The sequence below is a fragment of the Benincasa hispida genome, chromosome 12 (assembly GCF_027475165.1).
Source record: "Benincasa hispida cultivar pf3 chromosome 12, pf3_genome.v1.1, whole genome shotgun sequence".
NCBI lineage: Eukaryota > Viridiplantae > Streptophyta > Magnoliopsida > Cucurbitales > Cucurbitaceae > Benincasa > Benincasa hispida.
Window position 1 is genome coordinate 74,053 of NC_143489.1, and position 16,750 is coordinate 90,802.

The 16,750-nt window shown below is 31.9% G+C and overlaps 1 protein-coding gene, 1 long non-coding RNA gene and 1 pseudogene across 3 annotated transcripts; 2 read left to right on the plus strand and 1 right to left on the minus strand.

Moving 5' to 3' along the window:
- Positions 1-6,383: 6,383 nt before the first annotated feature.
- Positions 6,384-8,465, minus strand: LOC150031675 (cytochrome b561 and DOMON domain-containing protein At3g61750-like; annotated as a pseudogene). Its single transcript, XR_016525123.1, has 4 exons — positions 8,238-8,465; positions 7,349-7,748; positions 6,946-7,232; positions 6,384-6,873 (listed from the first exon to the last, which is right to left on the minus strand). The product of XR_016525123.1 is annotated as a cytochrome b561 and DOMON domain-containing protein At3g61750-like (transcript).
- On the plus strand, positions 7,417-8,786 carry LOC120068109 (uncharacterized). The gene is made up of 2 exons (XR_005479094.2): positions 7,417-7,555; positions 8,506-8,786. It is a non-coding gene; the product is annotated as an uncharacterized LOC120068109 (long non-coding RNA).
- Positions 8,787-13,775: 4,989 nt separating this feature from the next.
- Positions 13,776-16,746, plus strand: LOC150031676 (UDP-glucose 4-epimerase GEPI48-like; the record flags this gene model as incomplete). Its single annotated transcript, XM_090307977.1, has 6 exons — positions 13,776-13,935; positions 14,032-14,242; positions 14,514-14,563; positions 16,003-16,138; positions 16,283-16,384; positions 16,564-16,746. Coding segments are annotated over exons 2-6 (654 nt in total), but the record flags the coding sequence as incomplete, so codon positions are not given.
- Between the last annotated feature and the right edge of the window lie 4 nt (positions 16,747-16,750).

The following is a 16,750-nucleotide window of genomic DNA, read 5'->3' on the forward strand; positions in this document are numbered from 1 at the left end:
TTTAGATCATCAAAATGCATTCATAATCGACTCCTAGTACTTAAAACATGCATTGGAACATCAAGATAAGAGTAACTGGGCGTTGGAATTCAAAAGTAAAACAATAAGCAAATATTTTGAAAACTATCACTCATTGTCTTGCATTACTCCCTCAAAGGGTTGTAAGCCTCCCTTATACGCATTTGGCTTGTAAGAATAACAAGAGTCTTTGATTAATGCCTTAGCTCCCTCTCGATCTTAACTTATTATTCAAGGTAACGCATGTTAAGCTTCAAACCTTAGTATTTTGCACTTAACGCGTTACCACACTCAACCAATTTTTTACCCTTGTGACTAACTAGGTAGGTGGCAGCTTGCACATAAGAGGCTCCTAGGCATTAGAACATGCCTGTCTCACCTATGCGATGGATGCTTGTCTGCACTTAGCCTCAGCCAGTCAGCTACTTGCTTATGCATGGGTTGCAGCTACCTGCTTGTTCATCCAACCAAAATTCCAAATTTCACTTTAAGCTTGAAGAACTTAAATTCCAGACTTAATCTTATGAAATTTTCTTTTAAGAACTTATTCCTAAAAGTCTTAACTAGCTAGAATCTCAGCCTCTGATTCTACCTTACGAGCTCAAAATTTACCAAGTTTTACAACTCGTCTGTGTTGCCTTAGGTTCTTGAACATTTGAAGAAATTCCTCAACCTTCAGCTCAATTCCATGGAAATTTTTCTCAGGCAGTCTTGATTCAACTCCTTCAACGTTCAAGCTTCAGACTGATCATAACTCACCTTCCTTAGAATGATTAAAATGTCCAAATTGAGCTCTTCAACTTCAAACTTCTTTTTATACAAAGGTTGCATGATCGATTAGTTCCTTGAGATGACACCTAGCGTACTAACCCTTATTTGTGACCTCTAAGCTCGCCACTTAGCCCACTAATTGGGTGATTAAGCTGAATGCTTAAGTCCTTCATCAATGCCCAAGTTGGCATCCCCGCTAGCCTTCCTCCTCGTGAAGGGATTGGAATTCTCCGCAGCGAAAGCAATTGGATGCATCAATCTCTAAATTTCGTTTGGCAAAACAACAAAATTCAGAGTGACGGAAACCACAGAATGTGTTCATTCATTACTATCGGTCACTCCACTAAAGACCGATAGCTGAACTCTTTACACCATAGATATATTTATATGTCCATTGGATATAACCAATTGATAACGTATTGACCCTTCACAAATTGTTCGTAAGTACAGTTGGGTCTAATTACCGTTTTACTCCCCTAATTACATCTAACTCTTTAAGTACCACTGATCCCACTAATGAATAATTAGTCATAGTCCAACTATGATCGAACTCCTCTTGGGCTAGAATAGGGTGGGGTGCCTCATTGTTCAAGTCCTAAAATCAGCCTTTGAGAGAGCAATTTATCTTCTTACTCTAACTATAAGGAAGAAGTGAACCTTCTTTTATAGTTGTGTTCCCAACTCCCCAATTAGACGAATCCCCAAAATGGTAGGCTTATTGAGTCGGTAAATCTGGTCACTCTTACCCATACAAATCAAAGGATCACCCTCATAGGCAGGAGTTCACAACTCACTCAGGATTAAGTTCAAGTCACCTATGGTCATCCTAGTGAAATGTAAGTCTCTTCTAGCAATGATATTATAAAAAGAGACTTAACATTTCGTGGTCCAATCTTTATAAAAACTCTTTGTATAAGATACCCTCGCTCAAATGTCTCCACACGAATAATCAGGATCAGATCATTTGTAGTACTTTACAATAATTGTAACAACAACAAAGTGGGTCGTATCAGTAGTGTCACCAGGATAAGACGGCCAACTGTATCTATATACTACAAACCATTTAGGTTATGGCTTAAACATTCTCCACTTATATGTCTCCACATGCATGTATAAATTACGTAAAATAATCTTGGATATTAGGTTAATGGATTATTGCACAAGTAATATAAAATCAATCAATCATTGATTTAACTAACATAAAACTACGAGGCTTTAAGGCATACACCCCAACATCTTGGCCAACGCATACCACAACCAAAGTTTCGCCCTCTTGTTCACGCATCGCTAGCAATGTATACACTCACGACACTCATCGATGCCCCCCTTAACCTCTCATGCCTCAGCACTTCTTGTCTACCATGCGTTCACTTAGATAACCTCAATTGCTCGCATACTATCCATCTTAGGCCTTTACTAACCTCCATATAGCCCTTGACACATGCCTTCTGTTACAGTTAGCTAATTTCCACCTTTAGGCTTTTAAGCCTACAGTTGCTCATGCATTCCTCACTTCTACATTTTTTGTTCCCTTCTAAGCGTTAGTTCTCTTATCTCGCCCGAGAGCACAACTTCTAGCACTTAGACAAATTCATACTTCCCTTTCAAGCTAGCATCGCAACTACCTTCGTCTGACTTAGGTTCCCCAAATTTTTGTCTAAGTGTTGGCTGCTCTTTACTACCCGAAAGCACCCCATTTCAAGACTTAGAAAGTTTTTCCCCATCTCTACCTCACATGCATACTCATTATAACTTCCGTATTATTTTCATTACTACAAACGTTATACTACTTGCTTACAAGAATTAAAACACATACTAAAGCAATTGAACACGTAATTAAGGGGACTCAAACATGATTAACTAGTAAAATAGGTTCAGGAATTTAAAGTCATGCCACTTAGACATCTCATTCGAGCAAATGAACATTTTTAATTATGGGTCCAAATTATCCCATTGCCTTTTTTTTTTTTCCAATGTGGGTCAAATTATCTAAATTATTCTTTTTCTTCTTCTTTAATACAACAATTGTGGGAGTGAGCGATGGAACTTCAACCTTAAAAAATTGGGTGCATGTCAAATATTCGGAGCTTAGTTCATTTTGGGTTATTTGTCTTAGTAATATGTCAAGTAATATTAAACTGGTAGGTTTGCATTTAATATGTACAAATAATAATTTAATTTAAATATCAATTTCTTATTCTTCTGGTATATTTAACCCTTTTTTAATACTTCGTTATAACTTTGAAGAATGGCCAAGAAAGACTTGAATTTGCCTTCTAAATGAAGAAGAATTTTAATTTATTTTTCCTCTTTCCTTCTCTACTAAATTTCCTTTTTCTTTTAAAATAAGTGAGATAGGAGAGTAGAATTTTTGGTCTTGGGATCAATTATTCATAATATAATACTATGTTGGTTTAGCTATGTTTATTTCAACTGTCATATTACGTTTGGTTCTTATTTCTTTCTTTTTTTTAATCGTTATTTATTTATCGTTTAATTTTTTTAAAAAAAAAATATAACATAGTTTGGATCTCCAAATTTTGGAAATACAAACGAACTATTATTTTAGATCAATATTAACATACATAACATTTTAGAAATTTTAATTTTTCTAAAAAATCTTATTATAGTCGATTATAGTATGGATAATTAGAGTATAACTCAACTGATTAAGATAGATAATTTCGACTGAAAAAATGAGAGGTTCCAATTTTATCTATAGTTGTTGGAAAAAAGAAATGGAAAGATAAACAGATAGAGAAGGATAACTTGTGTGATTGTGACTTATTTTATCAACTTGAGTGGTAGACAGCCAAAAAGAAGTAAATTTGTCATAAATATTTATAATTATAGTTCCAAACTCTTAAAGAAGTTTTTGCTACCATGCTATATAAACAATTAATCTAACATTCGTGAGAGTATCATGCTAAAAGAAAAAAAAGGTTGAAGTGCATAAATTGTTTTTGAATTTTTGTATTTCATTTTAGAAATACCTTCGAAAATTTAAAAATTTCATCCGCAGTTAATTTTTGGAGGAAAACATTTCATTATAACCCATAAACCCTTGAAAAAAAACAGTCCATACAAAAAAATATATATATATATATATATAGTATTTTTGTATTTGGAAGAATATTTTTTTTAAAAGTTTAAGAGTATCACATGATTTAAAATTTTAAGAATATTTTTGAAAGAGAGTACTTCTGTCAAAAGAATTAATAGTTAGGATTTTGATTTTTTAAAAAAATTAAGGTATTAATAAAAATTTTGAACGTCTATAATATTTTTAAACAAGATATCAAATTTTAACCAAATTTTTTTAAAGAACATAGAAAATATGAAAAAAAAAAAAAAACCACATTTAAACTACAGAATTGGTTACAATTACACCCATAAACTTTTAATTTAATCGATCACCCCCTTCTAATTTATTAATGGTTGCAATCAATCTCTTTATTAAATTATTTTTTGTTTTTGGATATTTGTGGTTTCTCCTGCCTCTGTGTTATTTCTTCTCATCCCTCTCCTCACTTTTAATCCTCTGTCATCCTCATCTCTCTCCTGTTATCTCTCATCCAGCCATGAAAATTTACTAAAATTGATGAATAGTCGCGCCCATAAATTGTCAAGCAGTAAGAGGAGCAACATCAGGTCATAGAGTTGCTGCTTGCAAATCGTCAAATGGAGGGGAAGAGAAATTGTGCAACCGATCTTGTGTCAAAACTATCGAATCCCGAGCAATATTGGAGCCGGAGGAGGAGAGAGGGGTACCAAAATATTTTCTCCCACAATTTTAGTTCCTTTTTCAATTTCAAAATTCTAATTAATCCTCTAAAATCAAATATTTGAAAATAAAAGATCAGATAATTCTTATTTGAGGGGTAAATTCAAGAACTCAATTATATCCTACTTTCAAATGGATTGACTCCAAGCGATAAATTCAAACGATAACGTCTAAAATAAACCTTATAAGATGAAAATAATAATAATGCATGGGAATGCTTTAAGAACTTTAAGCTCTTGTACTTGGTTCTAATCTCATATTCTCTATCTCAAGTTGAGCATTCTCTTCCACTCCCCGTCAATGATAGAGGATGAAATGGAGGAGAGAGAATAAGAGAGACAAGAAAAAAGTCACAAATATCTACAAAATAAAAATTAATTCAATAAAAATGGTTGAATACGATTATTAAGATACTACAATAGAGGATAATTGATGACGGGTGTGATTGTAACCAATCTCATCGTTAAAGAGTGGTTTTTTTTAATTTTTTTCAATAATATATAACTAAAAGAAATTAAAATAGAAGGGACTTAATAAAAATTTTAAATAACAAAAACAAAATTTAGCCACGAATAAATAGCTATCCATAAGGGAAAACAAAAATCTTTTTAATACATGAAACTAAAAAGTAATAGTTGTGTGCAATCTTTTTACTGTCTACCTCAATACAAATTACAATTTACAACCACATAATATAAGGAACTCAAAACTATAACGTGATATATTATGATTGAATAATTACGTGACATACTATGATATTGAATAAAACAAATATTACAAGTTTGAAAAATTGAACTAGAGGTGTTCATGAGTTGAGTTGGGTTGGATTGGGTTGAAAGACTTTTTAGACCCAACCCAAGTAACTCTTATTAAAAAATGAACCCAACCCAACCTAACCATAAATATTTGGGTTGGATTGGTTCGGGTTAATCAGGTCATTTATTAAAATTTTGTTTAAAAAGAACAAAAAGTAAATATATAAAAATTTAATTTAATTATTTTTATATATTGAATTAAGATTAACAACTAAATTTCAATTTATATAGTGAAAATTTTCTTTCTAAAGTGCAAAGAAATTACTTGTAAGAGTTGTTGAAGAGTAAATTATTCAAAAAATATTGGAATTAAATAAAATTAAAATCAATATATGTATAAATAATTGTGTTATAAGTAATAAAAAAAATATATTTTTTAAAGTTAATAAATTCGGGTTGATTCAAGTTGGTTTGGATTATATTAATTGAACCCATGAACCAACCCAACCCATAAATTTTTCATTTATTTGAATCCAAACCAAACGATTGAGTTGAATTGATGATTTTTTTAGATCGACGGGTATTTTTTTTGTCTACCCTATCAATCAGGGTGTTAATGGGTTGGGTTGAAAGACTTTTTAGATCTAACCCAATTGTTTGGATTATAAATTTCTTCAACCCAAATAACCCAATTAAAAAATGAACTAAACTCAATCCAACCCAAACATGAAATATTTGAGTTATGTTGATTCGGGTTAATCGGGTCATTTATTTAAAATTATGTTCTTAAAAGAAGCAAAACGTAAATATGTAAAAATTTAATTTAATTATTTTCATATATTGAATTAAGATTAACTACTCAATTTCAATTTATATAGTAAAATTTGTTTTTCTAAAGTACAAAAAAAACTACTTTTAAGAATGGTTGAAGAATAGATTATTCAAAAAATTGAATTAAATAAAATTAAAATCAATATATATATAAATAATTGTGTTATAACAAAAAAAAAATATTTTTTAAAGTTAATAATAAATTCGGTGAGTGACACCTCTGCTACCATCCAATAATTGGTGTCTCGTTATATTCTATATGTGTTAGCTTCATATTTTATATATACATAAACTACAAAGTAGAAAAATTTAAAAGAAAAAAGGAAAATCAAAATCCAAAATCCAAAATCCAGCTTTGTTTTTCACTTTCAGGAAACGCGCCATAAGAATTTTATAAAAAGCTCTATCTATTTCCAGTTGCTAATGTTTATCGATCACTTGAAACACCGGCGGCTGATCAACAACAATGGCTTCCGGTATCGCATTTTCTCCCCGCCTCCGTACTTCGAGCACGATCACCGCCGTCAACAGAGCCACAAACGATATTCCAAACCCTATCTTCAGGCTTCGATCATTGGAGACGATTCCATGAAAGCCGATGAAAATATTCAAAACTCCCATTACCATTGCAATTCTTCCCACCCAATAGTGAGCGAAGTTCCAATACTTCCGGCGTTTGGAGTCACTCGACGGCCTTCCGACGAACTGGCATACCTGTAGCCAAGAAGACACAGTTTTCAGATTTGGTATCAGTTAGGGCAAAATGAGAATCATCGTCTTACGAACCTCGAGACCTGCAAGGAAAAATACAGTGTAGCCGATGAATTTGTGCGCTAAGAAGATGGCGCCGATTTTTTGGTATAGATTGCGTCCTATAGAGATGGAGATGATTCCGACGAAGAATCCGATGAACTGTACCAAAGAATGAATGTAATACCACGACGGTTCCATGTGTCGAAAGTACCTAGCGACTAACAATCCGGTCGGCGTCACAACGCCCCAACCGATTATCGCCGTCATTCCATGGTATTTCCTTAGATCGTTAACGTTCATTGGTTGCGCTCTTAGATGAGCTGCATAAAACGATAGATCCATCAAATTAGGGTTTCGGTCATGTCAATTCAATCAAATTTCTGCCCTAATCTTGTGAGAATCGGCCTGTAGAAAGAAGAAATTTGGGAAAAAAAACCTGAGGAGAACTCGATGTAGGTTGTAGTACTGTTCGTATGTTTGGGGAGGAGGCCATTTTTTAGAGGATTTGCAGAGCCGATTGCCAATAAAATGGGTTGGTAAGCCAGGGAAGTGGGGAACTTGAGCTGGAAAGCGATGTAGAGAACATCTCCATGAACAACAACTACAGGGCTTGCAGTGGTGAATCGCAAATCGCCTTTGTTAGGTATGACTTTAGACATGTTTTTGCCTTCTAAATAATATTGCCTTATTCCAGAGAAGCCGTTTTTCTCTACCCACGCTACCATAGCGCTCGATCCCACCATACTCCCATTGCGGGAGAATCCGATTCCAATCCATTTGTGATTGTGTTTCCCTGATAAAACGATCGTCGTCACGTTTTGACTGTCCTGGTAAAACTGCATTGATTGAACCATCAAATGGTGAGGATCCCACATCATTTATATCTTAATCTTGTGATGAAATTCATTTTTATCTAATATCAAGAACTATTGGGTCAGAATTGGATTTGGATTTCTTCCTCTGGTTTCTGTTGTCTTCATATTCTTTCTCTGGTTTAGTTAAGCTCTAATTGATAATCATTTGGTTTTGAATCTTTGGTTTTTGAAAGTTGACCATAGAAACACTATTCTGCCCATTGATTTCTTTGTCTTGTTATTGTTATCCATAATATTGTGTGAGAAAATAAACACTGTTTTAAAAAACCAAATGGTTAGGTCTAAATTTCTAATCCCTTTCTTACTCCTAACTTGATCCTGTGTTTTTCTGTAGACCCATTAGAAAGAGAGGTTAGTTTTTTATTGTGAAGTTTGAATTGATGGATTGCATTAAAGTTTCAATTGGGTAGCAATTAGGATGAAAGTAAAATGATGGAATAAGAAAGTTACACTCAAGGAAAACATCTGTTGCCAAATGAGGGAGCAGGTGAGGCTGGAGAGATCAGAATATGGTGGAGGAAGAACCGCTCCGAGATTTGAATTGCAGGTCGCCGGAGGATTGATGTCCGAATAGGTGGCCATGGCTTTGAGCTTGAATCCGACGATGGATATGAAACAGAAGAATGAGAGGAGAAGTTTGTTTGAAGAATATGAAACTGCCATTTTCTTAGCATTTCACTTTCTTTGTCTCTAATCCTCTCTCTCTCCCTTTACACAGGAAGCTTGCAGGTAAGGCCTGAGATAGCCATTAATGGAAGCATACCTTTTTTATCAAACAAGTGGAAGGTGGAGAAGGAAAAAGGGCATTGGATCACGCTTGACCATTGTACTCATCGACCCAAGGATATTAGCCCTGCCATGTTGGTCTGTGGATCTAAACTTATTACTTCCCCCCCTATTTTTGTTTAAACATTTTTTAAGAACCATTTTTGTATATATATAAATGTTTTGATTATTACCTTCCTGGTTACATTTTTATTTAAAAAGTGATCTTAATCATGACCTTGACTTGTTTTGTACTATGTTAAAAATGATTTTACAAATGCTAAATCAATATAAAGTGATTTTAATTAGTTAACCACTTAACTTATTAGTTTCAGAGAAGTGATTATAAATATTATTTGATTATTTAATTTTACATTATATAAAATAGCCCACAACTCGAGTTTGTTTCAATTATGCATCTACGTTTTGAAAGTTTCATTTTTATCCTTAACCGTTGACATTTATTTCAAATAATAATACTTTTTTAACCCTTCGAAAATATTTTGATAAATATCTTTTTTTGTTAAAATAAAATATAAAAATTGATGTGACAGATGACTTGTAGAATGGGAAGATGTGAGTGATTTTATTTACAACTATATATATATATATAAAGGATTCAAATCAATATTACCATTTATTTCTTCTAAAAACATATCGTTTCAATTTTTATGCATAAGTTGTTAAACCAATTTAGGTGAATGATGTTATAAATGCTTTCATATGTGTCTCTTGACTTTTTCACATCATTTATCGTATTTTTAAAATATTCCTCCAAACCAAAGAACATCTCGAAGAAAAAGTTGCATTTAGCTCATGGATATCATTCTCCTTTCTAGGAATTTTACAAAAAAAAATTTAAAAAAAATCAAAAAATTAGCAAGCTGAGTCTTAACTCAACATCTATTGGAAGATTACAAGATACAAATCAAGTTCTTTTGTTAGTTTCATATTTAGTATTTGTAATTTTAATAATTTTCATACTAAATCTTAAATTTCACCCTAAAGCAATAAATATTAAAAGATTTTGTTTTATAGAAAAGAAAAAAAACAATACTAAAAATGGATATTTTGAAGTGCACTAATTAAAATGGAATGAAACAATGTGCATAAGTCAAAATAATATTTGAACCAAAAGTTATAATGTGGGGGCACGTGTTGTTTTGCCCATCAACTATTAACAAAATCAATTTATGAGCGACATAAAATAATAACCAAAACAAGTGAAGGGTTATTTAAAATAACTACTGATGCACTTCTTAGATAAAAATTTATTCTCTGATTAAATGTAGAAAGATACCTAAACTCAGTGTTGCAGTGAGCTTGGAAGAGATGCCATCAATGTTAGAAAGATTGAGATGGAACAGTTATAAACAATGGTAAATTAGGGAATTAAACGTTCGACCTTTTGGATCAAAGTGCATGTCAATATTAAGTTAACCTCACTTTTCTTTTATTCCCGATTTAATTCGGTCCTAATTCTAATTATATTGTGTCATAGTTAATTCATAATAAGCCTAAGTAATTATTAATCAGAGAATTTTACCTAAATTTTATGTAATTAAGGCTTATTGTAGAATTGGGGTAAATTGGAACAATATTGTAATTTTTTAAAATAATTGTGATCTTAAAAAAATAAGTGGTAAGATATAAGTTAACTTGAGAAAGTAAGTTCATACTTTTCTTTTATATGTGATTAAGGTATAATTACCTTTTTTTTTAAAAAAAAATGATTATTTAAATTGATATAAATTTTAAACTTAAACTTATATTTCATTTATTCGAGATTATTTGGCAATTAAGAAATTGAGAAATAGTTGCAGTATCTATCTATCTATGCGTGTGTTAAAAATACTATTTGAATCATTATATTTTGGATCATTTTGGTCACGGTACTTCCAAATGACCAATTAGTTTTTTATTTTCAATATGTTCAAATGATCAATTAGTTCTTGAATTTCAATGTGTGTGTGCGCACATGTATGTGCGCATGCGTATGTGTATGTGTGCGTGTGCATGTGTGCATGTGTAATTTTTTCTTTTTTAAAAATAAGTATAAGAGCATACCACAAACCCAAACCTAAGCCGATTATTTTATATTGATTTATTATTATTATTTATGTTGCCTAATTTTCAAACCTTAAATTTTTTCATATAAAAAAATGATTGGTTTAAAATTAAAAAAAAATTGCTAATTTTATTAACATAACAATAACACATTATCCATTCATCTTTCCTTTTCATTCACGTGGACCCCTTTTAAAAAGGAGAAAAAAAAAAAAAGACCAAACCAACCGATCCAACCGAATTTCACACTCTTTTTTTGGTCGATTTCTGGTGTTGGTTTTCTCCTAAAATCGACACCGACCAACCCATATACACTCCCATCTTCTTGTATGAAAATTATTATCATCTTAACAAATTTCGATGACAATTTATTTTGAATGACTAAATTTAAGGTCTATTAAAAAAACAAGAACTAAATTTAAGATAGACAACTATTTTAGTATTGATTTATTATTATTTTTTTTTGTTGCCTAATTTTCAAACCATTACATAATTTATTTAAATTTTTCCATAAATATGATTGATTTAAAATTAAAAACAAAAAGTTGTTAATTTTATTAACCTAACAATAACACATTATCAATCACCTTGGCTCCTCTTTTTTTTTAAAAAAAAATAAAATAAAATAAAACAAAAAACCGAACCGACCGATCCGACTAATGTACGGGCGAATTTCACACTTTTTTTTGTCGGTTTTCGGTGCCGGTTTTCTCCTAAGACAGACACTGACCGACCCATGTAGACCCATATCTTCTTGTATAAAAATTATTATCATTAATTAACAAATTTCGATGACATTTTATTTTGAATGGCTAAATTTAAGGTCTATTAAAAATACAAGAACTAAATTTAAGATTTATTGAGACATTTCAGACGTTTCTATAATATATAACTCTTGAAATTTGTATTGACGTCAACCTTTTAAATCTCTAAAATCAACCGTAATAATAATTTTTTTTATTTTTTTTTGAAAAAAAGGTGATCCGTGAAGAATTAGATGAAGAAATTATCTTGTAAAAAACATATCAGAAAGAAAGGTATTCAACTACCACATGGAGGGACCTACTAATATCATGTTGCCCTGTTAGGTGAGTTTGTTGTGTCTGATTCACTCAAAGGCAAAAAATCAATGGTTGCCATCAAATTTTACCTTTTAGTTAAATTACAAATTTGGTCACGGTAGTTTAGAGAAAGAATAATTCCTATAATTTATAGTTAGAATTCGAAAATTGCAATGGATGACAGTTTTAGAGATAATAACCAAGTGTTTATCACCATTTTAGAAAAATTGCAAATATAGCAAAGTCTATTAACGGTATACTTCTATCAATAATAGGTTCTTACAATCGATAGACCGTCTAAATTTTATCATATTTTATAATTTTTTATATTATGCTATATCTGGTAATACTTTAGGTATGATTATCATATTTGCAACTAGCTCATTAGAATTTAGTCCATATCATTTGATAAAATGCTCATAAATAGTTTTTACATTAGGGACTCAGAAATAGTCTCTAGTAGAGACATTTATCAAATCGTAGAGACTATTATGAGGTTTTATCTAGTCATAAGGACTAAATTCTAACTTTTAAAACCATAAAATCTAATTTACTAACTTTTTTTCAAACCATTCGAACCAATTTTGTAATTAAACTTTTACTTTTTTGACCTTTTGGAAATTTCTCACAATTAAACCTATGCCAAAAGTTAAATTTCCTTTCAAAGATGTTCATGGTTGAACTTTCACATTTTTTTCCCTACTTTTCATTTCGTTTCCTTTTCAACATTACTTGTAAAGTATTCATAATTTCATAAGAATAAGAGTGCTTTTTTTTCCACTCATAGAAGAAGGTGTCTCACATGACAACTTAACAATTTTCTTTATAAAATTCCAGTAAAATTTGTATATTGTATTTAAAAAAATACTTAGGTGCAACTATCTATGGTGCACTTTCTGCTGTACCCAATTAAAAATTGAATGTATCAATTTTATTTTTTTTTTAGAAAAATGATTATGTATATATGTATTAAAAAAGGGAGTACAATATTTAGGTGTAATCGAAGTATTGCTTTTATATTTAAAGTAAATTGAATTGGAAAGACTACACCTAAGTATTGCTTTTATATTTGTAGTGAATTGAATTGGAAATTAAATAAAAAAGAGTGCCCTTATTAGTCACTATTTGTTAACGAACCATATCGAGAAACTTGCTGTATAAATGCTCAAATTTAACTGAGGAGATGTAAATTTCTTTTTTTAAATTGTTTATATATATTACAATACATAAATAGTAGAAACGAATCTTTGACCTCGAGGTCAATAATACAACCTTTATACTTGTTAAATTACTCTCCGACTCATCACACAAACCTATAATTTAATATACTTTCTTCCGACGAAGGGAATTAAATATTGTGCAAGGTTTTATGTCGTTTTTCTATATTGTCACATAGATTTTTTTTTTTTTTAGTACAAGTCACATAGATTTATTAACATTATATATTATTTTTCTTTTTCTAAAAATGTGAAATAAAATGACACTACATATTCAACATGGTATGAAATATAACAATATAACCTACGAAAAGGCTAAAGCGAGCATAGCTCAACTAACATTAATTGTGTTATTTTGAGATTTTTGTACGGAGAATCCAAATTTGATTGTGCTAATATTGAATGACTCGCTAAAAACAATGAAAACTAACATTTTGCTTATATCCTACTTTCTTTATCCCTCTAGCTCCTATTTCTCTTTCTCCTCTACCAATAACTTAAGTAGAGAAAATCCTTGCATTCCTCCCTCAAATCTACACCCGTGATAAATGGCTAAAAGGTGACTATAGAAGCATGAGCAAGAGAGTTCGTCAAAGCAGGTGATGAACGACCTGTCAATGACATGAAACATGAGTGTGAACGATTGTTGAAGTGAGTGATGAAAAGTCAGTGGCCACAAACATGAACGAGAAAGGGAAGAAGAAAGAAACGTGATTCAAGTGATATATGACTTAAGTGAAATGTTAGTATTTATTGTTTCAAAATTTATGGGCCATTGGACAAGAGTGCAATGGACTATTAAAATAATTTTTTTAATTAAGAAAAACTCATATACTTCGCTGAAAGTTGTAAAAGCAAAATTAAATTTGTATTTGAAAACTTCCATCCACTAATCTACACCGGTCTAAGCTCTCTCTCTCTTCCTAATTTTAAACATTTTTCTGTTTCATTTTTCCCTTTATAAAATCACCCAAAAAAAATTAATCTTCCCGTCGTAGTTCCAGTTGCAAGATCGTCGTCTTCTTTGTTCAAGTAACGGTAACTTTTCTTCAATCAATTTCTCATCAACATTATAAATTCAATTCCGCTTCTCTTCTCGATCCCAAGCTCTTCCCCTAAAATTCAATCCTTCAGTTCTTGTTTCTCCCTCCGAGCGTCACTCATGGCGAAGAGCATTTTGGTCACTGGCGGAGCTGGATACATCGGCAGCCACACCGTTCTTCAGCTTCTTCTCGGCGGCTACAATGCCGTCGTTGTCGATAACTTGGATAACTCCTCCGAGATCGCTATTCATCGAGTCAAAGATCTCGCTGGAGATTTAGGGAAGAATCTCACATTTCACAAGGTTTCTTCTGCCTTTATTTTGCCCTATTTTTGCAATTCCTTTTAGATTTATCGTTCGATGTGGTGTGTTAAACTGTGGATCGTGTTTCTTTGATGGATTTTGATTCTTTCGTTTTGATTCCTGTTCGTGATTTTGCGATTTCTTTGTTTACATATGGATTGGATCCGGAGTTTGTTTTCGATTTTCCTGGAAAGTGGAACGTTCTCGATCTGAAATTACAATGCGATTGATGATTTCTGATTTTAATTGTGATTTTTTTTAATTCTTGCAGCTTGATTTGAGGGATAAGCCGGCTCTTGAGAACGTTTTCGCTTCGACGAAGTAAGGATCTATTTGCCTTTCTCAACTTTCATACATTGTTTTTGAGGATTTCGCATTTTTTGCGATTGGGTACAGAAAGCATCTTTGTGCACATGTCTTTTGGCCTTTCTGCTGCTGCTCGGATCCCCCTACTTTTAACTGAAGGGGTCCATTTCTCTCGAATAAAAACATTTCAGCGTAAATCTAGAGATGCCCTGGACGTGGAGGTGGACGGAGGGAATCCATTCCCCTCTTTCATAATTTTTTTAATAAATAAATAAATAAATTTATAATATTTTGAAATGAAAACTATTTTAAATGATAAGACTCTAAAAATATTTAAAAATAACAGTAAAATATCATAGTCTATTTGTAATAAAATAGGTTGATAGTGAAATGGTCACTAAAATTTCCTCTCCATAAATTTTATAATATGAACATCGCAAATGGTAAGACATGCTTATTAGATGTTAAAATCTTCTCCCCAGTTTTTTTTTCCTTCTTTATTTAGAAAGATTCAAATTTAGTTATTGTTATTAAGATTAATGAGAAAATGACTTGACTTGGCCTTGAATTATTTAGGCCCGTCTTAAATGTTCATTTTATTATTGAACTTTTTTTTTTTCTCTTTTTCTAATTTTTACTATATAATGTGAGTTATTAATTTATAAGTGGGGCTAAAATGAAATTTTAAAATAATGATTTAATTCTATTATTTGAAATGAATGGTATTGACAAAAAGACACCTCCCTATTATTGGTCCATTTCTATTTCAACCAAGGCATATAGTTAACTGAGTATAGCTACTTGGTTGAGGCATATACACTGGCTAAAAAGTTAAGGTTCGACTCCACCAAGTTGTTTGAACTTTAAAAGGGGGAAAAAAGCTCTCGATAAAGAATGTTGTTGGTGGCCTTTTCAAGTTTCTAACTTCATTAATAAGAATCAAAGGCATTTCTATGAAGTGATGATGATACTTGGTGTCAGAAAATAAATTTGTTTAAACTGTTTTTTCGGCATATTTCTGTATATGTTATATGGTTTTTCCCCCCTATAATTATATATATAAAGTTGTTTTAACACATTTATTAGATTATGTAGAAAGATAATAATTTCAAAAAAATTGTTTCACTTCAAAATTTATCTTTGGGATTGTTTTGTTTGTTCGTCCCTGCATCTTGTAGATGGTTAAGCGTTGAGGGAAATTTCAATCCTAATCAATACTGAGGGCTCAATAAATGTCTGGGTTTTCAATAAAATGATGTAGTTTCAAAACCTGACCTACCTGGCTATCCATTATTCTTGTGAACACCAGCTTGCTCCTCTTCTCTCTCTCTCTCTCTCTCTCTCTCGATGTTTGAACATGAAGCTTGTTGCTTTCTAAAGAAAAGTTTGCCTTCTCTTTTTTTCTTCTTTTTGCATTCTATAACTTTGTTTGAAATTGAAAATTGCTTTTGCAGATTCGATGCTGTCATCCACTTTGCCGGACTTAAAGCAGTTGGCGAGAGTGTCCAAAAGCCACTGCTTTACTACGACAACAACTTAATTGGGACAATTGTCCTGTTTGAAGTCATGGCTTCCCATGGATGCAAAAAGGTTCTCTGACATGATATTAACTGCCCTTTAAAAAAAAACTTAATTATTGACAAGAAATAATAAGAAGTTCATTATGATATCTCCTCTGGAGAATTTACAAATTTTTATACCTAACAAATCTTTCAAAACTTGGTCTCTTGTCAGCTTGTGTTTTCATCGTCAGCTACTGTCTATGGTTGGCCAAAGACAGTCCCTTGCACGGAAGAGTTCCCCTTATCTGCAACAAACCCTTATGGACGAACTAAGGTTCATACTACATTACATTGAAAATCAGCATGGAACCTTAAATGCTCTTTAGAAACTGCTCAGTTTTTGAGTATTGAAAACCTACTTGGATAGTAGGCAGTTGTTTTCTGAGCTCATTTACATGTTTTTGCCATGAGTACATCTTAATGAAATGACTGAATATGCTCTTTTTCTTTCAGCTTTTCATCGAAGAAATTTGCCGCGATATTTACCGATCAGATTCGGATTGGAAAATCATATTGCTTAGATACTTCAATCCAGTAGGTGCTCATCCCAGTGGAGACATTGGTGAAGACCCCCGTGGAATTCCCAACAACTTGATGCCCTTTGTGCAACAAGTTGCTGTTGGCAGACGGCCAGCCTTGA